Raw genomic sequence first — 25,606 nt, forward strand, 5'->3', positions numbered from 1 at the left:
ATCACATTCCAGCTCCAAGCTGCTGGCGGGCAGTCCGATCCGTGGGATTACGACATCATGGTGGAGATCGCGGAGGATGGAGATGGAATTAGTGTCGTGTTGGCGTTTTGGGAGAGTAGGGTTGATAAGGAGGTGGTGGGGGGGATTGCGGGGGGTTTTGCGGGGGTGTTGGGGAGGTTGGTGAGAGGAGGGAAGGCTGGGGGAGGTTAGGGGAGGTAGGGAGGTGGGGGAGGTAGGGGCAGGTAAAGAGAGGCTGGGGGAGGTGGGGGGGTGATGGGGAAAGGTGAGGAAAGGAGAAAGGAGGGAAGGAGAGAGGGGGGAGGAGAAAAAGAGGCAAAACGGGCCAGGGATTCAGCAGAACAGAGACGATCACGCGATGTTTATCAACGAAAAGGGTGGGAACAACAGATTGTTCAAACAGATATATCCACGATTTAGAACACAGAAGCAAGAAGAATGGGGGTGGGGTAATATCAACACTGTCATTACCGCTCAAATAACCATGCTTGAAATTCCATACACACTTCGCTATTTACACTCTCCCTCCCCTCCTCCCTTCACAACCGTGCCCTTTCATACCATCGAGTTCAGAAACCACACCCAGCACGCATCATCATTACATCCACCCCCCTCATCCCCTCCATCTCCCGCCCAAATTCACGAAACATTCGGATCCAAGCGATTAGCAGTCTCGGTATGATGCGGGCCCGGGTGCAGAATATCAGTCACATGTCCATGTCCATGATGATGTTCGCCGTGACCAGTGCCTGACCCAAGCCCTGACCCAACCCCCGTTCCTGTCGTGTCAGAACCGAGACCGGTGCCTGTTGTTGTATTATTACCGTGGCCCAGTCCAGCTCCCGTGCCCGTCCCTGTTCCTGTCTGTCCTAGACCAGTACCTGTGCCTGAGCCGAAGCCTGTTCCGGTGGTGTTATTTCCTTGGCCAAGTCCAGTGCCAGTCCCCGAGCCCAAACCCGAAGTGTCATCGCCATAACCGCGCTCGCCGGTGCCAGTGAGGCCGGTGTTGTGATGGCTGCCTGTGAGCCCGCTGCCGGTACCAGTGGTGGAGTCATCGTATCCAAGTTTCGAGGAGGGGATGTTGACGTCTGAGAGGCCTTGATTGTTGCCTGTGCCTCCGATACCGGTGCCGGTGGTGTTTCTGTTGCTATCGAGTGGGTTGTGCGTGCCTGTGCTTCCGGTATGGTGGCCAGTGCCGCCAATGCCTCCAAGACCGGTGCCGGTACCGGTGGTGGTGTTGTCTCTGCTGCTGCTGTCAAGCGGGTTATTGTGTGTTCCTGTGCTACCGGTGTGATGGCCACTGCTTCCGATACCGCCGAGGCCTGAGCCTGTGCCGGTAGTATCTCTGTTGCTATCGAGCGGGTTGTTATGTGTGCCTGTTCCAGTGCCCGTCAATCCACTCCCAGTCCCATGATGCCCCAGCGTGTCATGAGTCCCAGTCGTGCCCGTGGTATTATCGAGACCACGATTACTATCGTGGTGATCACGCGATCCGATACCCGCACCAGCAAGCGCACCAGCACCCGCTCCGCCCGCGCCAGAAACGAGGCCACGGTCGCGGTTGTTGGAGTCGTAGCCTGAGCCTGCGCCAGTCAGATTAGATGGGTTGGCAGTGTTGCTTTCACCGGTGAGGCCGTGGTGACCGGTATTTGAGGTGTTGCTGGAGGACGGAGTACCACCTTGGTTCAGGATATCGTGGACTTTGCTGTGGCGGTCGTTGTATTGTTCTGAACCCGGATAGCTGGATGAAGATGTGTTTTGAGTGCCGTCATTCTGGTGGCGATCTGTACCTGATGAGCCGGTTGCGGCTGAGAGAGGGTTTTGGCGCGTGTTCTGTGCGTCGTCGTTGTAGTTACGATCACTGCCTGTCCCTCCGACTGCTGCAGCGTTAGGATTTTGGTGGCTGCTATGAGTGGGATCATTGCGATTCCTCTCGTGCTCTGCTAGTCCGCCTGCTGTGGTAGTGCCAACAGCAGCGGGATGATGATCTCTATTCGATGAGCCGGTTGTTGCTGAGATTGGATTTTGATGCGTTGTATCTCGTGTACCATCATGGCGATGCTTCTCGTGCTCTGCTAACCCTGTTGCAGCTCCGACTCCTGCGCCGCCGTGATGACGATCTCTGTCTGTCAGACCTTGGCCAGTCGATGAAGTGGTGGGGTCGTATTGCTGCCCACGTGTATGGTGGTCGCCCGTTGTCGTGTTGGATCCAGTAAGACCGGTGCCGGTATGCGATCCCGTGAGATCTGATCCGGTATTCGATCCAGTAAGGCCTGATCCGGTGTTGGATCCAGTGAGGCCTGTCCCAGTGCCAGTGCCTGTGCCTGTAAGACCACTCCCAGTGCCAGTTGCACCAGTACCTCCAAGATTCCCACTTTGAACGCCAGAGTCTCGTTCGCCGTGGATACCAGGCTCACAGCTGTCGAGAACGCCTGGCTTGGTTTCACCCACGGAGGAGCCGTGAACCACGCTTTCCTCTGTAGGATTATTAGAATCGCGATAATGTTGGAAAAGAGGATGGCATACCGGTGTTTGTGGTGCCTGTGTGAGTCTTGTCACCTCCTACAGCATTCTTGACTTTGTTAAGAAGGCCTGACATGATCGATTTATGGTGATTGACTTGAATGAGTGGGTTGGATGGATGCAATGGGTATCAATGGGGAAGCTGATGATGGATTGGAAAGAGAATGCGAGGGCAGAGACCCTTTAAGTACCAGACAATGTCAACACAGATGACGACGCAAGAAGCGGGGGGATGTTGGAAGGAGCTGTGGGAGGACTTGGAAGTGGGGGAAGTGCTACATTGCACCTTCGCATGTGACCCTGCTAGACCCAGTCTGGATCCAGGAACCAAGGAACGGCCGCATTGCACTTGCCCAACTTGGCCGCCAGCGCATAAAGAATCAAGGCACAGGCCGCATTCACTTATACTAGAGGCAGATCTGTTGTCGATTGAGACACCTCGAGGTCGTATATCAGAGATGAATGACGTCTGTTTACTCCACAATTGGGATCGGCACTGCACAGCCACTGTGGCGCATACGCACAGCCACGATTCTGTCCCGGGTCCAGACCAATTGTGGCGGACAGTTGAAATTTTCAAATTCCATGCGACGCAGATCACCGGAACCTGCTTCACTGGTCAAGCAAGATGAGCCAAGAATATCATAGGACGCTCAAGTTGGTGAATAAGACCTTGACTCAGTCTCTTGATGAGTCCCGTACCTGCGCAAAGGTGGACACGAGCATTGTCAGAAAGAACCAATCATACCACTTGTTCTATTGTAGCAAGTACGTCGTAGATGATGGATGCAGTGAATTGAGTCTCAAGGAGAATGCAATACGCACGAGCCCCTTTCCAGCCCTGAAGCTAACCTCATTCGGTCGAACTTCTCCGGAAGTAGCACGGTAACCCCGACTAGCACTCCCATTGCCACAATATTGCAGGAGAGCCAATGCTTGCGTGTTATTTCATGCAATGCTATGCACATTGCTTCTAAGAGGACTCAGCATCTGAGAATAGGTGCTGAGTCTGATATCTCATATTCCTGGTTCAAATAAAAAGCAAGCTCTCCCGCTCTAGTAGTTTGCAAAGCAAGCAGGCAATTTGGCAAATACCGCATGTTGTTTGACTGTCAACCGAGGTTCTGTAAAGCTCGTTCCTGCATTTGCAAGGAATGCTGCGCCATGCTTCGTCCCGCTTCATTCTACTCTTCCTCCTTCTCATTCTCCTCCTCCCCAATTGACTCCTCGTCCCCGCTCTCTTCCGAAGACACCTCTTCTTCGCTACTTTCCTTAGCTACACCAAAGGTGTCGTAACAGGGATCTACTATCTTTCGCGTACACTCCAACCTGCTGAGCCGCTTATTGCATAATTCTCGCTTTCGGATTTCCGTCTTTTTCCATTTCAGTATTCGATCCTTAGCCACTTTGGACTTCCGTTCGTAATGATTAACTTGCCAGTACATTCTAGAGTGCAAGTCCTTGAGCTGGTTTCGGGTTGCTTTGAATCTATCCAGGAAGTGCTGGACGTGCGCGACCTCGTAGATCTTGTGCCGCTCGATATCCCGTCTGGCTTTTTTGAAGACTGCTTGGCACAATATCTTAGTTTTCTGGTAGTCTTCGCAAATCTCTGTTTCTGTCCACTTGTTTCTATTATTGTCGCGAGACTTCTTTGCGATGTGAGCGCCATTTGGGTCCAAGAGGGCAGAGTGAAATTCTTGCGCAATACTTGGGATTGCGGGGTTTTCCCTTTCTGAGTCTTGCTTATCATGAAAATATCGTGTTTCTGCTTCCATGTGGAGGATCATCTGTTGTAGGTCTATCGCTTGAAGAGGTCTGAAGCAATCGAGTGCGACACGAGCTACCATCACTTCATCGACATATGAGCGGCTATAACCACCTGTGAACTGGTATTTGATGTCCAGCTCAAGATTCTTCACGGACTTTAGAGCGTTGATAGTAGTTGTAGGTATCCAGTATTTCCGGCTCCTTGTATCTTTCGCCAGTGCCCAAGACGAGAATTCTATCGAAGCTCTAATAAGAATATTGCTCAATTTACGTTTCTGTGCTGTGTTCAGCGTATTTGCAAATTCTAGTAAGGAAGAGCGATCATTAAAAATGTAGGTGTTTGTGACCCAAAGGACACTCTGAGCCTCCTCATAGAGTTGACGACAACTGCTCAGAATCCCTAAGTCTAGCACCTTACCTTCTCGCCTGGTAAGATCGTCCATGCAACAGGATTCGTGGCGATCCGTTGATCTTTCCGGACGGGATACACTGGTTGTGATCGCTTTCCTTGGTGAGATACCTGGATTTTCCTCAAACTCGGATGCAGTATGAGAAAAAGACTTTTTTTGAGCAACCTAGGGAATGAGCAGTCAGTATTGTCCAGTTGGAATACTTGTTACAACTTTCCACACAAACCTTAATTGCTTGCCAATTGTTCGGATAAAGGGCCCAATCCCGGATTTCTCGCAGCTTTAAGTGGACACATCTATTTCCAATTAAGAACAGTAAGATCTTCTCCCGAATCTCGATCGGCAATGAGAGGAGTGGCGAGTCCCGCGAATTTCTCCGGATCCTGTAAAAAGCATTAGTCAATTAGCGGCATTGCTGAAACATTTTTCAAACATTTCAATGGTTGCACGATTACTAGTTTTTGTCACCGCCGTGGCTTTCCGTCTCTTGGTGGATGGGATTTGAGCCACTGCCGCCTCCTCGCGTTGTCCCTCGGCCTTGCGTTTCTTCGCTCTGGGAGCCTGCAAGCATTCATCAGTCTAACCAAGAATCCTTGTGTCGATGGGATGACTTACCATGGTGATGCAGGAGCCACGAATCTTGCTTACCAACGACTGCGTCACTTAATGAGGACGAAAAGGATACCCCATCAAATGTGGCGCAAGAGAACAGTCGGAGCCATGATGTTTGTTCATGAGAGTTGATAAGAGAAGGAAGAATAGACAAGAACAAATAGGACGTTCAGGCCAGCGCACAGTGTGTTGAGTCGGCGTAACAATGGCGTAGCGCAGGTGTCGCCCCTCAGTGTCGCCCCTCAGTGTCGCCTAGGCAATTGACAGCAACCGGCTCTGCCGTGATATCTGGAGTGATGATGGTCGTACAAACAAGTCGAAGTAATTACTCCTAATAGCAAAAACAGCAGGAACGACACACAACGGATCCTAACGCTAACCATTTTGGGCCGCGCTCAAGAAGGATTGATTGACACAGCAAGCCCGGCCAACACTTTCTCTGCCACATTTTGCAGAACTTGCCAATCATTGACACATTATTTATTAGATGCTATACACGCTTTTCTTTGCAGCCTCTGCCCTCACTACCGGCTGCAAGAAGAAGCATGATAGACTCGCATGTATTCGCACGCTACTTACAGTCTTATGGGTATTAGCTGACGAAGGAGCTGAAGAGGATCATCTCTGGCACTCGAAATCCTTCTTTGATATCTTTGAGACCATTCCCGGTTCAGATCCACAATCTCTTCTACAATAAGTCCTCGCCTTCAAGTATTCTCATTTCCAAAAACACAGCCGTCCTCACTTAGTTGGCCGTCATCATTGCAGGTATCTTCGTTATATTTTAAAGCCTCATCCTCAGTCAGAATTGCTGCTCTCTCTCACACGGCGCAGCTTTTCAAGACGCTTATCACGTTCTTCTCGTCTCTTGCCTTGGATCTCCTTCCACGTCTGAGTAGACTTTTCAGCTTCATTCCGAGCTTTCAGCAAGCTACCAGCTTTTCGTTCCATTACAAAATTCAGAGCCTTGAGCTGGTCACGGGACGCCTTCTTCGATTCTAGATATTCTTGTACTGACTTCTCATGCTCATCATGCTCTCGGACCTTCTTTTCGTTCTGCTCAAGGATCCTGTTACAGTACAATGTCCTCTTCTGATACTCTCCATAGATCGCAGCTTCTGTGCAAAAATGCTTTGGGGGCTTTCGGGCAGTTTTGGCCAATTCCAAACCATCTGGGGCCAGAAGCGCGGACAAAGCTTCTCGTTCAATCTTTTGAATCGTAGGATTACGAAAGTGCGGATTTTGATGAAAACTTCGATCTCGTTCGAGATGTAAAGTCGCTTGCTTCAACCTGAGAACCTGGAGTGGCATGAAGCATTCAACTGCCGCAAGAGCTACCTCAGTCTCTGCGCGTGAATTGTTCCAATTGTATCGTATATCTAGGTCTATGTGTTCAACATGTTGGACAACATTGGCTGTTCCTGTAGCAATAGCTTTACGGCTACGTCGGGCGTTGCGTAAGTCGTCTCGGTCCATGAAATATATCTTGGCTCCTATATGTACATGATTCAATTTTTGTCTTTGGGCGGTATTCAAATCATCCGCAAAAGTCATAAGAGTTGCGCGGTCGTTAAACACAAAGGTGTTTGAAGCCCAAAGAATGCTGTGGGCCACAGCATAAATCTGGCGGCAGGTACAAAGGACAGAGAGGTCCAACTTGTCGGAAGGTTCACACGAACTCCCATCCCCAATGCATGATCTATGTCTGATCATGGGAGAGTCTCGTGCCTCAGAATCGATAGTGGCTGTTCGAAACATTCCTACCGGGCGTGCCCTCACGACTTGACAGACAGCATGGTGGTAGCGCCTGTCTTTAGAAAGCTAGTCCTGGTCAGAAAAAAAAGGCATCAAAATTATAATATGAGATTGTTGACGTACTGATCCCAAATCCCAGCAGTCATTGCCCCAGCGGGGATGAACAAGCCATTTGAGCTTTAAGTGGACGCATCTGTCGCCAATGAGATATGTCAGAATTTTGATTAGGAGCTCGGTTGGAAGTGATAAGAGAGGCGATTTTATGACATTGCTTTGAATGCTACGAAATGGTTAGTCATATCAGGAGGTCTTGAAACGTGTTGCTGTCTTACAGTTTGATGGTAGCGCGATTGCTAGTCTTCGTAACCGCTGCCTGCTTTCGGCTCTTGCTTGGAACCGTTGCTAACGTTGGTTCTTTGAGCTCAATGCTAACCGGAAATCCGTTCTGCCTGGCGAACCTTAGGAATTCATCCAGTGTATACATGACATTGAGAATCTGAATGCGACAATCCTGTACCCTAGGTGCACAGTTGAGGAAACTTCTGGCGGAGCGTTATTGATCTGGCGCGCAAGCCAGTCGACTTAAGTACATAAGATGACCACTTGGCTGAGACACGACGAGAACTCTGTCACAACACGCGAGTCATTCAACACGATGACGAGTCTTGATCTCAGTCACATACCAACTAGTCTTGACGTGCTCACACTAGCAATGCGGGACTAGCAGTCACGTCTGATGTCACTTTATCGTGATTTGATCGTGTTCAGAAGATGGTAAGAGACAACCCTAGATAAGTGTCGACAAAGGAAAAAGGGAAAAGCGCGCGGCTAAACCGATTCTACGTACAATGACACATCAGTAGCAAGGCAGAACCCTCTCGCGCCACCTAGAGCTTCACTTAACGATAAACTCGGGGGAAATACGAATGATCGATTCTTTTCGGGTGGAGCTATCGAGCTTCACCAGCAGCGTACTGCCGATATATGTGATTTCTTATGCTTGGCTCTAGCGACTGCTACATACCTCGATGGCGTTTTCGAGAAGACCCTTTCGTGATTTAATGCCCTTGTCCAACAGTCCTCGATTATGATTTTCTCAATTCAACTGCTTATTCCCGCCTTTCTTCGCCTTTGCTCCTCCAGCGGGAGCTAAAAGTGCAGCATGCAAGTCCTGTACGTAGCTTGAGATTTCCGAGGGTATTGGACGTGTCTCATCCCTGTATAATCTATATCGTTGCATGTGGATAATGACTTCCGCGAGATCAACAGCTTTGAATGGCAGCAGGCATTCAGTTGCTACACGAGCGACGTGCACTTCATTGTTGGATGAATAGGGGAACAGGCATCCGTAGCTCATGTCCAGTTCTAGACGTTTCAAGCCCTTCAAGGCATTCACTGTAGCTGCAGCAACTGTCTTTCGGCTCCGCTGGCCTTGATACGGAAATCTCTTCCATGACCAAGTCATATCCGCTATAATATGAATTCTTTCGAGACTTCGCCTTTGTCCGGTGGTCAGGCTGCTGACGAATTTTGAGAGAGTAAAGCGATTGTCGAATACGAACGTATTTCTCGCCCACAAGAGACTGTGAGCCTCAGCGTAGAGCTTGCGGCACGTGCTTAGGCAGGCTAAGTCTAGCTCTTGAGATTTTACCTGCCAATTCCGTGCACAATTTCGGTGGCATGTCATAGATGGGTGTCGACTTCCAGTACCAATGGTGGCTGCTTGCACAAAGTCTTTTGCTTTGGACGACTCTAGTTTGCATATAGCAAGGCGGAAACGCCCGTCTTTACTAGGCTGCACATCATGAAGTGTCAGCCAAGAGTATTCAAAGTCTTGAGGAAACCCATGTACACACCTTCCCTCCATCCCATTCACGGCTACCGAGGACCGCCTTGTGCTTCAAATGAATGCATTTATTTCCGAATAGGTGTGTCAAGATGATCTCTCGAACTTCAGTGGGAATGCCAAGAAGATGTGCCTTAGGATATGTGTTCTGAACACCACTACTGTAAGCGATTAGCTTCTTGGACTGGGGCAATATTGAGTCGTGATCATACAGTCCGAATCTACTGGCTTTGCTGGTCTTTGGAGCCGCCGACTGCTTCTGTCTCTTGCGTGGCGCTTTGCTCAACTCATCATTGCTTGCCTCACCTTTCGCCACCCGCTTCTTTGTCCGTGGTAGCTTTGTAGTGTCAGTTTTCGAACCCTGACCTTGCGGAGAATGATGCGACTCACCTTGATCTCAAGTATTGGCTTGTTCATATTCATATCACGAGATTCCTTGTAAGCCTTTGCAAGCCATCAGGTTTTGGTGTTGACACAAGATTGTAGGAGGATCGTACGGTTGATAGACAACCCCAGTTTTGCGAACTCAAATATTGCGACGAGACCTCAACTTGTTCTCGAGGCAGTGTCGCATCAACGGAATGCATACATAGCAGGCACTAGCACTGCCAAAATGCAGGCAATGCCGACTGTCTTTGTGTTATGAGTACTTGTCGCTACCGGATAGATGAAGGAAAAGAAGTTTGCTGTTGAGAAAGAAAGAGACTGCAGGAGGGGGCTACGACACTACCCCGATTCCAGCCAACAACACTTCAATTGCTAGGCAACAATGAAAATTGCTACCAAGACATTCACTTCGACATGACGTCATAAGGGCAGCTGGAAAAAATAATTCACAGCAGGGAGGTCCATCCAATTCCGATCCCTGGTGTATTGTCAAGATAAGATGTGGCTGTAGGAACATGCAAGATATGAGGGGTTCACAAATAACCGTCAACGTTGAAAACTTGCTTAACAAGTAAAACTAGCTCGTCAGTTCTTGCCTAGCCTGCGAGTCTTATCTCTGAATCTTAAGCTCAATATCAAATGCCAACGTATCGCTCTTCCCATTGAGTATTGAAATACAAGTTGCTCCGCCCAGCCAGACTTAGGCACAGCCACATCAGCTTCTCAAAGCACCATCACTCTATTTCTCGTGCCAGAGTAGCAAATACAGCACATAAGGCCAACTAACATACTGTACAGCCACGTTCCCAGCCAGAATAACACACTTTCCCTGTCTTGTTCCGCCCTATTCTGCCTTCTCGTCAATTCCTGAATCTTCATCTTCCACCGAGCTCATATCTTCCACAGGGTCATCAAAATCAGGCGTTTCCTCACACACGACTGACGCCAAGCCTTCATGGGAGCTGTTCTCTCCGTACGCCTCAAGGCCCTCATACTGAGGATCCTCGATCATCTTCGCACCAGAAAACTTGCTGAGTCGCTTATTGCACAATTCCCTCTTCTTACGTTCCGTCAACTGCCATTTGGCAACCCTTACTATGGCGTATTTAAGTGGATAGACTGGGTCGTTGACATTCCACAAGGAAGACGCGAGCCCTCTATATTGCTGACGCGGAGCGGCCTTCTCCATGGCAAGAAACATCTGTATCGCTCTGCGCCGATCGCCGGGATATCTATTGATCTCGCGTCTAGCATTTTTGAAAACAGCGCGGCACAGCGACTCTGTTTTCTGATAGTCCTTGCGGATGTTTCCTTCTGTCCATACAGGCTTTTTGCGCTCCCGAGCCTTTGCCGCTAACTTGGCTCCATTCTCATTCAAAAGGGCCGAACGCAGCTCCTGTGCGATGCCTGAGATTTCTGGATTCTCTGCCTGGCCTGGATAATTGTAGTCAGATCCGAGACCTGGGAAGTTCTCTCCTAGGTGAACAGTGACTTGTTTCAAAGAAATAGCCTGCAGAGGTCTGAGACAGTCTACAGCTGCTCGAGCTAGTTCCAATTCGTCTGGCGTTGGACCCCACGCGTCCAAAACAATATCGTAGGTCACGTCTAGCACGAGATTCTTCACGTGTTTGAGACCATCAACCGTGCTGGTGAAAATCTTCTTCCTGCTACGCTTAGTGTCGTCTTGAATCTCCCGGAGCGAGAAGTCAACAATCGCTCTTATGTAAACGTTGCAAAGTTTTCGCTTTTGAGCAGCGTTGAGGAGGCTTATGAAGGTCGACAGTGTCGCACGATCATCAAATACATAGGTATTTGTACCCCAGAGGATAGTATGTGCTTCCTCATAAAGCTGACGGCAGCTACCAAGAACGGAAAGGTCCAGCGTTTGACCTGCGAAGAATGGGGTCCAAGTCGTCTCACAACTGTTGTGGCGTAGAGATGATGACTTGCGAAGTTCAAGGCCAGGAAGAGCTCGCGGAGGGTCTCTTTTGGTCTGATGCGGTGTGGTCTTGCACACGTTGTTCAGAAATTGCTTGGTTTGTGTAGTCTAACCGTCGCCCGCGAGTTAGCAAAAGCATATAACCTGACTAAGATAGGCATCAGTGGACTTACTGGCTCCTCCCCCCAATTAGGACACGGTTCCGCGGAAAGAGCAATTTGCTGAAGTTTCAAGTGGATGCACTTGTCTCCAAGCAAGCACACGAGAATCTTTTCTCGAATCTCCGTAGGTAAGGAAAGAAGAGGCGAAGTTGTAGCATTACTACGTATACTGATAATCTGTCAGCAATACGATTGATATATTGAATAGTCAAAGTCCAACAGCTCGATAGTAGCGCGGTCGCTGGTTCTAGCGACCGCTGTGTTTTTACGCCGCTTGGGTGGCGCTTTAGATTGACGAGGTTCTTCGATTTGCTCTTTCGCTTTACGTTTCCTCGTTGCTGATGTCTGTGATCAGTCAGCTACAAGGCCATTGTTTGGCGATGACGAGCTGTTTCTCACCATAGTGTGGCAAGAATCTCTACACTCAACTCGCCTTACTCTAGGATTTGCGATGACCAATGAGACCGAACGAGAGGAACATTGAAATGGAGTGCACTAGGAGGAGAATGACGGTAGATAACAACAAGATTGAAGCGAAAGGGACAGCAGAGGACTTCACGCGGTATGCAAGTCAGCAGACGTTTGTGAAACCCACAAGGCGATGCCGTAGCCGGATGTCACTGTCTCAGCACTGAGACTAGCATCGTGAGCACATCAACGAGATGTGAGTCATCTTTGCAAGGTCTCCGATGATGATAAACGTGGAAGCCGAGGATGAAGGCGCGGAGAGTTGTAGGTAAAGACGGGCAGAGTACGACCTTTGAAAAAGCCCTAACGCTAAGCCGAACCTGGCAGCTCAACGCATGACGTAGTACATACATCTGAGCCAAGTTTCGACAATCAATTCCATGGGAATATTGGTTCCTGAAGGATGATGGTAAATTGCTCGGATCGCTGTTGCAGTGAAAGCGAGATTCATTATCCACCATCGCTCAAATCCCCAACCTCAGACTCGATTGATCCTGCAAAATGTCTGCCAGTGGCACAAATCCACATCTAATTTAGATCGGTGGTCTAGAGTAGCTCTTTGCGTCTCTATGATTACCAGAAAGCCAGCTATTAGTCGACATCGAGATGTATCAGGTGACTGTCACGCACGAGGCAATAGCAGGAACGCAACCAGTACTTTCCCGTGGCCGCCCATTCGCAAGTTCAGATAGCCATCTCTAACCATGCCCCATATCTTTCGAATGTAAGAAGAGGCAATAGAAGGTGCTCATCTGAGTTTGAGTGGTACTGTACCTAGTCATCAGTATGATTATCATGCCATCCATGAGAGGCTCTGTGTTGTGAGCAACTGGAAAAGAATAACATATGAGATTCTAGCAAATGCCGCTAAAATACTTCAACGTTACGGATGGTAGAGATGGCGTTTTACGATTTTCTGTTCTGTCTGGAATTTGCATCGTACACCCGGCGCAGTTGTGTAGCTGTTATTGCTGTGATGGTTAGCTGTCTTGCGCCACAACATCAATTCCGAAAGTGGCAAGTGCCTTACGTGGACATACATGGATCGAAACAGTGTTGTTGACTCCTCTTTACAATTCGTCAAATGTCTTGAGGATGGTTCGAACCACTCATCTTCTCCGGCGCCACCGACTCAAGCGTCAAGAGCTCCAAACTCGAACTGCCGATCAGTGAACTCGACGCCAGTTGAAACTCGTACGTGGTTTGATCTTTGGAAGCAACAACTCGTAAGCTTCTACAGCAGGTTCCTCCTGGCGATACTCTCAAAAAACACTCTTCCAACCCGACGCAGATGATTACACCGATGTGGTAAATGGTTCTATCCAGGTAGGATTTCCTGTCCGGCACAAACCCACACCACGCCTCACCGCCCTCAAGATACCGTCGTATTCCTCACCTCCAGCCCACCCACCTCCAAAACCGTCCCATTGCCACCCCGACTCTCACCAACCACCCACCTCGTCGTCACATACACATTTCCATCCTTAGTCATATACCCTTTCCCCGTCATACCCAACGGATAACATCTATCCAGCAGCGCCTCGGCCACATTCAGCAAATGCAGCATGCGAAAAGTATCGACTTCTCCCTCCCCTCCCCCACCCCCTTTCCCCTCCATTCCCCCCTCCCTTCCCCCCTCCCTTTCCCCACCCCCCACCCCCTATCCCCTCCCCAACATCATTATCAACCCACCACTCACACTCAATAGGAACCTGCGACTCGCTCTGCCTCTGCAACTGAAATCTCGCGGGGAGATGCACGCCGCCGGCCGGATCCCAGGGCGGGACTGAGCGGCCCCAGCGTCGATACGGGTCCGGGATGCCGGGGAATGCGTGTTTAGCCCACAACCGCGCGAGGACGAGACGGCAGTCGCCTTCGGGCGCGAGGATGGAGGGCGGGTAGAGGGTTTGTGGGTGGTGGCATGTTATGCGGGGGTTGTTGGGCAAGGGGGAGGGGGGGGGGGCGGGGAGGGGGGTTGGGGGAGGGAGAATGATGGGGGGTGAGAAGGAGGAAAAGAAAGAGGGGGAGGAGGAGAGATAGGATAGGCATGGTTGAGAGTGTGGGAAGTGATTGGCAGGGGGGAGAGTGTTTATAGGAGCTGGTGGGACCGTCAGGGGAAGAGTATCACGTCGAGGTTGAATGTTTTCAATTTTTTTGTCGATGCAAAAGTCAGCTTACTGCAGCTAGTGATGCGCGCTGCGTGGTGCGTGTATCCCAGATCTTGCGCTATATGCGATGTGAGATCTGACCTGCTATTTTCGACGACGTGGAGGGTGAGACATACAGGTCTGTCAAGCCGCGATCATGGGATTTTTAAATGCCCTCATTCGAGAAGTGTTATTTTGCGTCTCGATGCAGGTGTTCGTTTGTGCGTGACCGTTTTTGACTTTGGGGTGATATGCTGGGCGGTTGCTGGATTGGAGATTAGCATACATGATAATATGCTGGCATAGTAATGCTTGGAATCATTGAGCAGAAAACCAGGTCGTGAGCAGTTTCAAGGGTTCCAGAAACCGAGTCAGGATCTGTCTCGAACACTGTTACTATGTCTCTGCCAAAGTCCAGCGTCTTCATACTTATTAACTTTCCTTCGTTGTCAAAGTTGTGACCTGCATAAGTTATGTTATACAACCTCTTCCTATGGCTTCCAGCATTTCTCAAAATCACCCTCGCTCTCACAATCTCGCCTCAGCCTCAAAATGCATCCACCTCCATCCCCCCCATCACCCCCACCAATCCGGTAACCGCTGACCGCTTCCACTGCTTCCAGCCCTCACGCTTCGTCCCCTACCGCCCCTCCCTCCTCCCCACCCGACAGACCGACTGCAGAGCCGCAACTCTCCAATGGGAAGCCGCATTCACGTCCGGCCCCAATCAATACGCCCTAACAGTTTTCGCTCGAAACATCAGCGCGCATCCCGGCCGGCATATCGATTTTGAAACGCCGTGTTTCAAGAAGTACAGGTCATGTATGGTGAAGGTTGTTATTCTGAATGATGACGTCGTGTCGGGGATACCGTACGGGCTGATGAATATGGCGATGGATATGAATGATGAGTGTCAGGCGAGGTCGCTGAGGTGGGGTGGGAGTTATGCTTTGGGGAGCCTTTTGATTACGCTTTGGGGCGTGAAGCAGGCTGGTGGTGAAGGGGAGGTGAAGAGGGATTGAGGCTTGAAAGTCAGTATGTATGTTGTGTGTTGGACAGTGTAGTAAGCGAAGTCGGCTTACAAGGTTGTTCTCAATACGGATGTTGGGTGCGGTAGTTAGGGGCGCATTATAAAGATACTGAAGGCGTTAGCATGCCGACTATGTTTTTCGAATGGGAGAGCGACTTCAGGAATCGGACGTCTCAATCTCAGTTGTGGTTTTGGAACAGGTCGCAAGCGAGTATCATCAGCGTCGGGCCATCTGTGAACGCATCGCTCCCGTCACGGTGATTGTCTTGCTCTGCCAGCGGCTGATCTGGCTGACTGCTCGTATCTAATTGAGTCCTCGAGTCTATTTCGGAATCGAATACTGGCGAAGCTGGCCTGCAAACCTTATTCCTCGGCTTCCATTCTCGTCGCTTCTCTCCAGGGCGTGAAATGTCCAGTCTGTTCAGGGCCATTGTGAATTTTGCAATCGCCTTCTCCGACAGAGGGTGGATTTGGGAGAGTCCAATGACTCCGTCATAAAGAAGGATAGCAATTCCTGGACTGTACATGTCAAACTTCACTTGCATCTGACTTGGCTTTCCCAAGGGTATCGTTAGGTATCCACGCAGATCGTACATGGATTGGAATCCGTATGACATGCTGCCACTGCAAGTGAAGACTGGCTTGAGACCAAAAATCTGGGTAAAGATCTGACCAAAATCATCGGCTCACTATGCTTTGAGTGGCAACAACAAGGAATGGAGGTGCATTAGCTTACCTGGCGGCATTGCTCAAATTCCACAAGGGAACCAAAAATTCTCGCCTGGTACCCTGGTCCATCCCTATAATCTTGATAAAAGCCCCGAACATCATCTGTTATACCATCCACAGGACCCAGGTTCAGGTCCTCCTCTGAGTTGAGGTAATGTTCCTCCGCAACTTCATTTGCGTTGTCATACTCAGAAGAATAGTATTTGTTCCATTCTTGCAGACCACTGTCTGAGGTTTTCCAGGGATTTCTGGGGGCGCATTCCAAGTACCTTGAGAGGAATGTTTCATACTCCACAGTTGATAGGATAGCGTCAATGATTTCAGAAGGGAATTTGCCTAAGCAGAGTGAGCGATCACGGGCTTTTTCACAACATATTTTGAATGCTTGTGTCTGCTCCTGAATCTTTTTAAACGCAGACACCCAAGCTAAAAGCTTTGGGCCATCAACACGATAGGCCCATCCGAGCTGAATAGGAGTTGTCATTGTATGGTGTACTGTCTTCAAATATGTGACAGTTGAGGGGATTTGGTCGTAAAAAGAAGGACGGATGACTTGTTAAAGATTTGCACACGGGTCGAACTGAGAGTTTAAGCGACGAAAAAGAGGTGGATTTTGTGGCGTCGCCTCTACAATGTTAACTCATGACCAGATCTTAATATGATAGGGTGACAGTCACAACCACACTCATTAACTTCGTCCATGTTTCCAGTAATCTTCGAACGCCGCGAAGAGTTACTTGAGCTTTAAAAAAGCCTAATATGGATTCTTTGGGTATGGAAAAGGAAGAGACATAAGTCAAAGGAAGACAAGAACCAACCTCGCGAGACTACAAACGGTCAGCGAAGTTGGCTGTAGTCTATCAAATATCAAACCTTACCAGCTATGACCCAAAAGCCATCCTCGCATCTATCCACTTCTGCCAATTCATCAACCAGTAAACCGCTAACCCTTCTCCCCCTTTGCACCTACAAATCGGCATTCACCAACCCATAATCCCTACACCTAACATAGAACGAAAAGATCCGTCAAGTGACTCAGACCTTCGCAATACCCTCCCCCCCTCCCCCCCTTCCCCCCCTTCTCCAGGTATCCGCTCGCAGCAGATCCCTCCCTCTTTCCTTAAATGAAACATACCGCAAAACCAGGTAGACCCTATCTAAACACCAGATGCCCAATCCGCAGAACCGCCAGCCCCCTTCCTTGCCCCATGTCTTTCCTTAGTCTAGAAGGTGGTTAGCTGATGCGGGGAGTATTGAGGTCAGGGATTCGGTGGCGAGGCCGGGGGGAGGGCGTAGTTGTTATGTATGGGAATCTGGTTTGGGAAGGGAGGGCGGAGGTGTGAAGAGGGGCAAGATGGGAGAGGTAGGGCGCCCTGTTTTCGTGTGGCCGTGGTCATTTATGTGTATGCCATTTTAATATTGCGTGTAGCAGCGGTGGTGTACTGAATGTAAGGGGGAGTCGGAGAAATCTGTGCATGATGGGTAATCAATTCACTATTTATAAAGAGGAAGCAAAGTTATTCAAGACAAGACTATGGTATCATCAGTATATTACCCTCATGTGGTGCCCTTTCCTGCACCTATCCCCTCCTCCATTATAAGCGTGCCACGAGTCTCTTCCCATTACCCATCAATCATCGCTTTATAAAGCCCTTCTTCCTCCGCTTCACTAAGCTTCAAAAATTCATGTCCTCCTCTTCCATCCATAAAGAATCAAGCCTTCCTCGTCCTCCTCATTTCCGTGACCAAAAGCGCCGAGCAAACCAGCCCCTCAATTCCCATCCCCTCTCCTGTCCCAGCCTCACCCCCCTTCAGATCCGTCGTCGCAAACAAGGCCCCAAACTCATCCGGCGCCGAGGGTCTCCGTCGCCCACTTTCCGGATCCATCTGCTGCGCCGGATCGCTCGTATAAACAAACAGCGCTATCCTTTTCTCCTTTCCCTCCTCTTGCTCCGGATCAATCAATTCCAGCACCGTCTGCGAGGGGCCCAGAGTCTGCCAGTACATCCTCTTCAGATTCCGTTCTTTGCCGAGGACGCAGTGGTAGCGCGAGCGAGGCTCTCGGTCGTGATGGATCGATTGCAGGATTGAGCCTGAAGGGGAGGTGAGGGTGCAGCTTGTGCGGAGTGGGTTGAGCTGGACTGAGGCGATGAGGCTGCTGGATTGTTTTGGGGTGGGAGAGGTTTTGGCGATGGTCATTTCAGGTGTGTCTTCCTTGCTCTTTTTGTCGCTGCGTCGCGTCCATCGGAGACGGGGTGTTTTCGCGGTTGCCATTGTGTAGTAGGGTTTTGGATCGAAGGAGGATGAGGAGGAGGAAAGAGGAGGTCGGGTTGCTGGGTTGAAGGTTGTGAGGGGCATGATTGTGCGGTTCTTGCTTCCTGCTGGATGTCGCAGGCTCCATGCTCGGGGGACATCGTCTTCGAGGCAGCCTGGTGGTGGCTGCGGGGCGAAGTCGTACTCGAAGAAGCTGTCTTGGAGGGGTGAGGCTGTCATGGTCGTTTGCGCGGTGCGCTGAGCTTGCTGGTGTTGGAGGTGATCAGGCGGGGATGGAGGAGTGTGCGCTTGTTGTTAGTGTTATTCATGGTTATGTCTTAGAAGAGGTAGAAATATGATGACTACTGGGTTCAAAGCCCAGAGTCAATTCCTGCGCCAAAAGGCCCGTTGGGCGCATTAGCAGAGATTTTTGACTCACGATATTGCGGGGGTGGCTGTTACGTTACCGCGTGACCAACAGGATGGCTATGTTAGCGAGGGGCTTATAGTACATTAGTAGGTAGTCGGAAAGGGGCTCGGATGTAGTAGAGAAGGCTTGTGTCGCAGTAGGCTCTGGTCATTGCATCTGTAGCACCCTGGAGGCTGCCTCGCGAGGAGCATGTCACCATTCTAGCGAGCCTGGGGGCTCGCCTTTGGCCGTCACGGTCGCCAAACCTGCATCAGTGGACACTGACTCTCTTGGTTGCCACGTACTGAGTCATTGCCTTTTGCAACAATGGCTCACAGAGACATCAGGGCACAAATGGACAGAGGCGATGATTTGGCATGCTCGTAAAAGGCATGCTGAGCCAGTACCTAGCAGCTTTGGTCAGGGCATCTTGCAGTCAGAGCTTTGACCTCGCCACCAACAGCCCAATGAACAGCGACTCGCATGCTCAAAGGAGACGGTAGGTATCAAAGTGCATGATGAAGATGAAGGGTGAATGAACAATGGAGATTCACGAGGAAGACATGACGCCAAGAAAAGTACACTAGCTCCAACTTTAGCGGTATTCTCTATGTCCTCTAAAATCTTCAGCCTCTTTCTTCTTCGTCTTTGTTCCCTACGCAGCACAAAGCCAGGCAGAGCATTCTATTCGAAAGCTTCCTCAAGCTACGCACATCTGACTGGGGCCTATGCTGTCAGCCGACTCGTGCGATCCATGAGTACGTCAGCGCAGCTGCTCAACAGTTTCGCAAGGCACCTTGCTGGACGAGATACGATGGATGGGCCGTGAAGCAAAGCCATGAAAGAGCAGTACGTCAATTGCACATTGCATTAATTACAATTCTATATTCCTATCGTATCGTCAGCTTACAATATCCTACAATCCTCCCTCTCCCTTAAATGCTACAGATACAAACCTCGCCCCCACGCTCCCTAATCAGGACGGTCCATCGTAATATCCACCATTGTACGCAGGAGGTGGCCCATTGTTATACTGTGGCCTCCTCTCCCGCCGCCACGACCACCACGACGCCCGCCACGACCGTTCCCTTGCCCATTGTGGGGGCCATTATGGTACCCTTGATTGGGCCCATTAGGCTGCCAATGCCCATGCCCACCCGGAGGCGGCAGCGGACCACCAGACCAGCTACCTCCTTGATTCGGTGGATTATAGCTTGGTCTGCCGTCATGCCTTTTGCCTAGATACGGTTTCGGTTGGTGGCCGCCGTTGTTTTGAGAGGCGCATGCTTGGCAATGTCCGTGGGGATTACCAGAGGAGTGATCATGGGAATTGCCCTGAGAATGATTATTGACGTTGCGTGTCTCCTCGGGGGTCAGCAGCCTCTCAAATTTGGGTTTACCGTCACTATCGATGGAAGTCAAATATGGAGGCACATAAGTGATTTCTGGCTCCTTTTTCTTGTCGTTCTGTCCTTCGTTAAGGATGTAGGTGGCTATATTCATCATCCATTGCCGCTCTTCACTTGGCGGCATTCTGTTGGCCATACTCAGTGCCTGCTGCGCGTATTTTACGTGTTCTGAGGTCTTTTGCTGCTCCGAGACTTGATTGTTTTGCTGCCCATTGCTTTGATTCCCCGTTTGTTTTTGATGCTGCTCTACAGCTTCTTGCGATGGGTCTTTCTGCACTGGAGCTTGTTGCGGCGGTGGTACCTGCTTCTGGGGCACACCGTCAAAATATACCTTCACAGGGGTCTTACACTTAGGCGCATCAGTCATTACCACATCTTCTTCGGGCTTCTTGGGGAAACAATAAGGATTCTCCACCCAGGGGCACCAAGGGTTTCCCCTTTTAACACAAAATTTAAAACCGGTCAAGAAATCCGGATCTTGTAGCTTTTGTAGGATCAGATAGTCGACGAAGTGGAGCTCTTCGGCGGTCGTTGCGTAGACACTAGGCCCTAGGTTTGTATAAGCCGTTAAGAATAACATTTTAGTGGCGAGTGTCATGCCTGATAGGACGTCTTCTGCTTCAGGCATTGTAGCGATTAGAAATTTGTATTTTCGATTATGTGTTTTGTTTGGTTCGGTCTCAGATGTTGATGTAAATTAATCTTGGGTCTAAATCTTCCATCCCGCGAAGGCTTTTGTAGATATTTTGACGAAGGCCCAATTACAAAGGTCCGAACATTGTGCTTTCACTTGAAAGGACAATGTTACTGTCTAGCAGTTCTTTGTGCATTATGAGCTTAAGAATATCAAGCACTATTGAATTGTTCAAATCTTGGGACACCGGCCACCACCAAGATTGAAGAGACATTCATGGTTCTGGACGCAGCTTTCAACAACTTAAAGGGCATTAATGTGCCTAGTCACATCGCGGGGCCAATATTTTCTGATTGCATCTGTGACTGCCAACGAGTTCAAAGGTTGACTGTCAACAATGAGAATTTAAACAATGCTCTGTTCAACAGCATCAATGCACTGTATCGACATTTCTCTTTCGCAAATCAAATGTTCTAGGCCTCCATGTGGCGCTGATCCCCACTTCGGCCATGCATGAAAGACTTTAGCGGAATCCATCGCGGCTGTCTTTTGCATGTCACTATCGTTCACCGTCCAATCGACGACTTCAAAAGTAAAGCTAAGCTCACTGTCAAGGACATAAGCTAGCGACACCCGAGGAGTACTATTCTCATTGGAGATCAAAAAGGAGATCGATTGGCTATGCAGACTATCGGCACCAGTTGCAGGAAATCGTACTTGGTCTCACCGCTCTTTATGTGGCAAGATGATCTTGCAGTGTTTTGAGTTGACTTAAGAGAGCGATCCTCTTCGTCGTTTGCTGCTTTATTCAATAACAGTACGTGGAGGGTGGCTTGCCATACTTCTCATACTTACGATAATGGACTATAAACACCCTTCCACAATTTCAGTCACTTCAATCGAAGGCGGCGTCGAAAATGATGTTGTCTTTCAGAAGGGAGGAACCTCTCATGATGCATTCGAGATGGATCGACTGGGCAAAGTCCAACAGCTGAGGGTCTCTCGCTATTATCCCAGGGACTTGATGCCAGCTGATCTCCCTGATAGCGCAACTTCACCGTCCTATCTATCGCAGGATTTGTCATGATCTTGCAGTCAAGCTGGGAGAGTACCTTAGTCGTCGCGCAATACGGCTTGACCAATGGTGGCACTGCTGGTATGATCTGGTTGACGGTATTCGTTATTGCTGGGGTAATGTGCATGATTTGCTCGATGGCCGAAATGGCTTCCATGGCCCCGACGGCTGGAGGTCAGTACCATTGGGTCTCTGAGTTTGCGCCACCATCGATACAGAAACCTCTCAGCTATATCGTCGGTGAATAAGTCTCGCTTGAGAAGATCTGAATGGGCGCTGACTAGAACAAAGGTTGGTGCTGCTGTCTTGGCTGGGTCACCGGAAACCCTTCGGCTGCTCAAATCACATCGCAAATGATTCAAGGACTCATTCTTCTGAAGAATAACGATGCCGATGTCGCTCAGCTGTGGCAAACGTCCCTCTTTGTGATGGCCATCCTCGTGATTGCCGTGTGTTTCAACATTTTTCTTGCCAGAGCCCTTCCAGCGATCGAAAAGGCGATCCTCGGTTTGCATACCGTAGGGTTCTTCGTCTTCTTGGGAGTCTTCTGGGGCATGAGTGAGCATGCATCTGCGAAAGACGTCTTCACCAAATTCGAAGACAACGGAGGCTGGGGCAACCTCGGCCTTTCAACCCTTGTCGGCATTACGGCCCCCCTGTGGTGCTTTTTGAGCCCTGACGCTGGGCCTCATATGTCGGAAGAAGTGAAAGATGCTTCGCGAGTGCTACCGTCTGTCATGGTATGGGCGCAAGCTCTCAATGCGTTCTTCGGGTTGGTGATGATGATCACCTTCTGCTTCTGCATTGGCAACACCGAAGAGGTGCTGGATTCACCCACTGGAGTCCCTGTCATTCAAGTGTTGTTCAATATCACTGGTTCGTTTGCTGGTACGGCTGTACTGACTGTCACTCTTATCGTTCTCGTCCTTGTTGGTACCATTACATGCATGACTGCTACATCTAGGCAAGTGTGGGCTTTTGCAAGAGATAATGGCTTTCCGCTATCTCGGTATATCAGAATGGTGTGTCCATTCATTCCTCTGCTTTCGCTCTTTTGACATTTTAGGTCCACTATGATATTCCCATCACCGCTCTGATCGCGGTTTTCAGCATCTCAGTGATCCTGACATGCCTCAATTTCGGCTCTGATGTCGCATTGGGTGCCATTCTCTCAGTCTCAAACGCTGCCCTCTTGTTCTCTTACATCTGCTCTATTGGGTGTATCCGTTTGAAGAGATTGCGGGGCGAGAAGCTTTTACCGAGACGATGGAGCTTAGGCAAATGGGGCGGAGTAATCAACGATGCATCATTGGTCTTTCTAGTCATCAGCTTTGTGCTCAGCTTTTTCCCCATGAGTCCACTACCGAGTGCCGCGGATATGAACTGGGCTATTGTACTCTTCGGGGGGGTGATATCACTGGCTTGGGGATATTATCTGCTGAGGGGGCGGAGACAATACGTGCCACCTGTGACGTTGGTGAAGCCCATCTAGGAATGTATCCCAACAAGTGTTTCCTCAAGGGAAGACCGACTGTCTAGAGCTTCAATCAATAGTGTACCCACTCGACGCCATTGGCGCTCGTATCGGCATCAGCAAGCGAAACAACGGCTTATGTCAATAAAGGGCAGGTTGTTAGAGAACAAAGAGCCTCCAAGCAGCTCTTTCAGTCCTATTATAACAAACTCTGAACTCTTACAAGCGCGACATCATTCTTACGGAATAGTTTCCGCTCCTCTTGGCGTTAGATCGATCGCAACATAATTTTCATTTCTCCCTTGCAGTACATAATGGCTCTTTCAGCGCATTGACCAACTCAAAGACAGATCATCACGTGGACGCCTGTTGTTTTCAGAACACAGAGATTCGTATTATCACGGTATTGGCCGTTCAGCCAAGCCATCTTCGCAAGACAATTCCATTCCTGGGCCCAGAGGTAGGTCCACTTTGCGCTCGCGAGCGAGCCGTTGTGATGAGCCCAAAAAGCCAGAGCGTAATGACCTTGAAAACGTGTCACATGAGACTTTCCTTTTGCTAGCTCTTACAGAAGTCTGCCTACACCGAAACGTTGAGCCTGAAGCTAGAATTTGGCCTTGCCCCCATAAATTCATCTGCTAAATCGTTTGGTTCGCGAGATGATCGCGGACGATACTTCATACTCTTCAGGTAGACTGGTCACAACAGATATCAGGGGAGAATTGGTGATTGCAGGGCGAAGGCGGGACCGGCGATCTGAGGATGTGGTGGGCTGTAATGCTCATTTGATATCAAGAGAACAAGCTCACCGGAAAGTGGAAATGCGCCGACGCTTGTAGGCATGGGCAGGCGAGTCGTTCGTTGCGGGGCTGTTATGTCATTTCGCTAATGGGAATTATTAGATGGTGGTGTTGTATCTGGCCACATGTAACTATGGTCCCCAGATGGCTTCTCGATCGGGCTGTACGATCTCCAGTGAAGTAGATCTGGGGCTACATTGCAGTGCAGGTTGAGGTTGCCAGCGAGTGAACTTCATTTCAGGCAGCAAGCCATATCTTCACGTGATACTTCATTCAAATCTGGTTTACCGAGAATGAACACATATCACAAGTGTGATCATACTTCACCCGACTCTGAACACATATCGCAAGTGTGATCACTCTTCACCCGACTCCTCTTGATGTCTCGAACTCACAAACACGTGACACGTGCAGAATTCACTGCCAAAAATCAAATCCCAGACCGCGCGATGACCAAGAATCTTGTCTCGCCTGTGTGTGAATTAATGTGTGTCTCGCCCATCAGGTCCGTTCAAATGCGTGATAATACCTTACACCTTCCAAATCCGGCCTGTGTGAGCATCTTCACTTCCCTCGCCCCAAACACCAATTCTCACACGCTCAATTTCCGCCACTTGATGCTATGAAATCTTCACTGTGTAAGCAAAAACATGCGAGACATTCGTCATGAATGTGACATTGTCTGGGATGAACGCATGATCTTTGCCACGTACTAGCGCCTGCTGGTGTCTATATAAGGCCTGTCCTTTCCCCTCTACTTTCTCTTTCTTCATCCGACTTCGATCTCTCGACTTTCGACCATCTATCTCTGGTCTTTTGAAGTCGGTTCTAAATATATATACATTCACCCCAGTTGCATCAACTGTCTCGCCTCGTGTCAGCTGTACTGAGGCGCGATACAGGACCATCTTTCTTTCCGGCCAGTGAGTCTACTGCTTGTTGTAGGCGTCAAGCTTTGTACAACATACAAAAACGGGTGCAAAGAATGTGATCTATCTGCCTGGCTGCTGGAACTTTGGCACGACGACCCTCGAAGTGCTCTTCGATGTAGAGAAGAAACAGCCCGTGGAGGACACCTTCTCGCAGGGTCAGTGCGAACAGAATGAAAGGCGCTGTTATACCCTTCTCAATACGATATACCCCACTTCATGCAAATGTAGCAGGCTCTAAGAAGTGTTGCCGGTCCTATCAGTCCAGTCGTCACTCGACCTTACTTCGCGCATCTAATACCAGAGACGTGGATTCAGGTGGCCTCCTTGAACGAGCATGTTTTCGCGGCGGCCAAACTCTGGCGGAGTCCGAAGATCAATCAATTGATCGCAAACACATTCACTGGAGCCATGAGAGTTTTCATACCGAAAAGAACATTTCACGCAGCTCGCTCATTATTGTGGACACGGATGGCCTGATACTGGCATAACAGAATCAAGGTGCCATTGCGGTGACATGTGGTTGGGAGTCGCCTGGATCATAACAGCAGAGACGGCCTACTACCTTACCTTCCACCAGGTTGTTCGTCGATACTCCAAAACGTGGACAGCGGCATCAAAATCGACTCGGCTGATAGGCTATGAACGTATGTGGGCAAATATCGCGGCTTTGTACGAAGGAGCTTATGGGAGACAAGTGCCAGCGGGATTGGGGACATCAGGAGATGAGTCACCGGAAGATGAGGCGTCGGGAGATGAAGAGAAAGGAGATGGAGACTTTGAAGCTTGGATTCTATCTCGACCCGCGCTTGAATTCAATCATCTGCATCC

The 25,606-nt window shown here is 49.7% G+C and overlaps 9 protein-coding genes across 9 annotated transcripts; all 9 read right to left on the bottom strand.

Moving 5' to 3' along the window:
• Positions 1 to 657: 657 nt before the first annotated feature.
• Positions 658 to 2,617, bottom strand: KY384_008859 (uncharacterized protein; the record flags this gene model as incomplete). Its single annotated transcript, XM_044817346.1, has 2 exons — positions 658 to 2,495; positions 2,545 to 2,617. The coding sequence occupies 2 exons, from the start codon at positions 2,615 to 2,617 to the stop codon at positions 658 to 660; spliced, it is 1,911 nt and encodes a 636-aa protein (XP_044664499.1).
• A 1,108-nt stretch (positions 2,618 to 3,725) lies between these two features.
• On the bottom strand, positions 3,726 to 5,336 carry KY384_008860 (uncharacterized protein; the record flags this gene model as incomplete). The annotated part of the gene is made up of 4 exons (XM_044817347.1): positions 3,726 to 4,883; positions 4,945 to 5,101; positions 5,152 to 5,279; positions 5,334 to 5,336. The coding sequence occupies 4 exons, from the start codon at positions 5,334 to 5,336 to the stop codon at positions 3,726 to 3,728; spliced, it is 1,446 nt and encodes a 481-aa protein (XP_044664500.1).
• Positions 5,337 to 6,128: 792 nt separating this feature from the next.
• On the bottom strand, positions 6,129 to 6,806 carry KY384_008861 (uncharacterized protein; the record flags this gene model as incomplete). Its single annotated transcript, XM_044817348.1, has 1 exon — positions 6,129 to 6,806. The coding sequence occupies one exon, from the start codon at positions 6,804 to 6,806 to the stop codon at positions 6,129 to 6,131; it is 678 nt and encodes a 225-aa protein (XP_044664501.1).
• A 1,375-nt stretch (positions 6,807 to 8,181) lies between these two features.
• KY384_008862 (uncharacterized protein) lies at positions 8,182 to 9,348 on the bottom strand (the record flags this gene model as incomplete). Its single annotated transcript, XM_044817349.1, has 3 exons — positions 8,182 to 8,880; positions 8,942 to 9,268; positions 9,322 to 9,348. The coding sequence occupies 3 exons, from the start codon at positions 9,346 to 9,348 to the stop codon at positions 8,182 to 8,184; spliced, it is 1,053 nt and encodes a 350-aa protein (XP_044664502.1).
• An 814-nt stretch (positions 9,349 to 10,162) lies between these two features.
• Positions 10,163 to 11,820, bottom strand: KY384_008863 (uncharacterized protein; the record flags this gene model as incomplete). Its single annotated transcript, XM_044817350.1, has 3 exons — positions 10,163 to 11,084; positions 11,609 to 11,763; positions 11,818 to 11,820. 3 exons carry the CDS (start codon positions 11,818 to 11,820, stop codon positions 10,163 to 10,165), a joined length of 1,080 nt encoding a protein of 359 aa, XP_044664503.1.
• A 3,422-nt stretch (positions 11,821 to 15,242) lies between these two features.
• On the bottom strand, positions 15,243 to 16,276 carry KY384_008864 (uncharacterized protein; the record flags this gene model as incomplete). Its single annotated transcript, XM_044817351.1, has 2 exons — positions 15,243 to 15,731; positions 15,800 to 16,276. The coding sequence occupies 2 exons, from the start codon at positions 16,274 to 16,276 to the stop codon at positions 15,243 to 15,245; spliced, it is 966 nt and encodes a 321-aa protein (XP_044664504.1).
• Positions 16,277 to 17,505: 1,229 nt separating this feature from the next.
• KY384_008865 (uncharacterized protein) lies at positions 17,506 to 18,285 on the bottom strand (the record flags this gene model as incomplete). Its single annotated transcript, XM_044817352.1, has 1 exon — positions 17,506 to 18,285. One exon carries the CDS (start codon positions 18,283 to 18,285, stop codon positions 17,506 to 17,508), a length of 780 nt encoding a protein of 259 aa, XP_044664505.1.
• A 1,197-nt stretch (positions 18,286 to 19,482) lies between these two features.
• On the bottom strand, positions 19,483 to 20,491 carry KY384_008866 (uncharacterized protein; the record flags this gene model as incomplete). The annotated part of the gene is made up of 2 exons (XM_044817353.1): positions 19,483 to 19,692; positions 19,808 to 20,491. The coding sequence occupies 2 exons, from the start codon at positions 20,489 to 20,491 to the stop codon at positions 19,483 to 19,485; spliced, it is 894 nt and encodes a 297-aa protein (XP_044664506.1).
• Positions 20,492 to 20,902: 411 nt separating this feature from the next.
• KY384_008867 (uncharacterized protein) lies at positions 20,903 to 21,729 on the bottom strand (the record flags this gene model as incomplete). Its single annotated transcript, XM_044817354.1, has 2 exons — positions 20,903 to 21,176; positions 21,443 to 21,729. 2 exons carry the CDS (start codon positions 21,727 to 21,729, stop codon positions 20,903 to 20,905), a joined length of 561 nt encoding a protein of 186 aa, XP_044664507.1.
• Between the last annotated feature and the right edge of the window lie 3,877 nt (positions 21,730 to 25,606).

Source organism: Bacidia gigantensis (assembly GCF_019456465.1).
Source record: "Bacidia gigantensis strain McMullin 20006 chromosome Unknown scaffold_268, whole genome shotgun sequence".
NCBI classification, from domain to species: domain Eukaryota; kingdom Fungi; phylum Ascomycota; class Lecanoromycetes; order Lecanorales; family Ramalinaceae; genus Bacidia; species Bacidia gigantensis.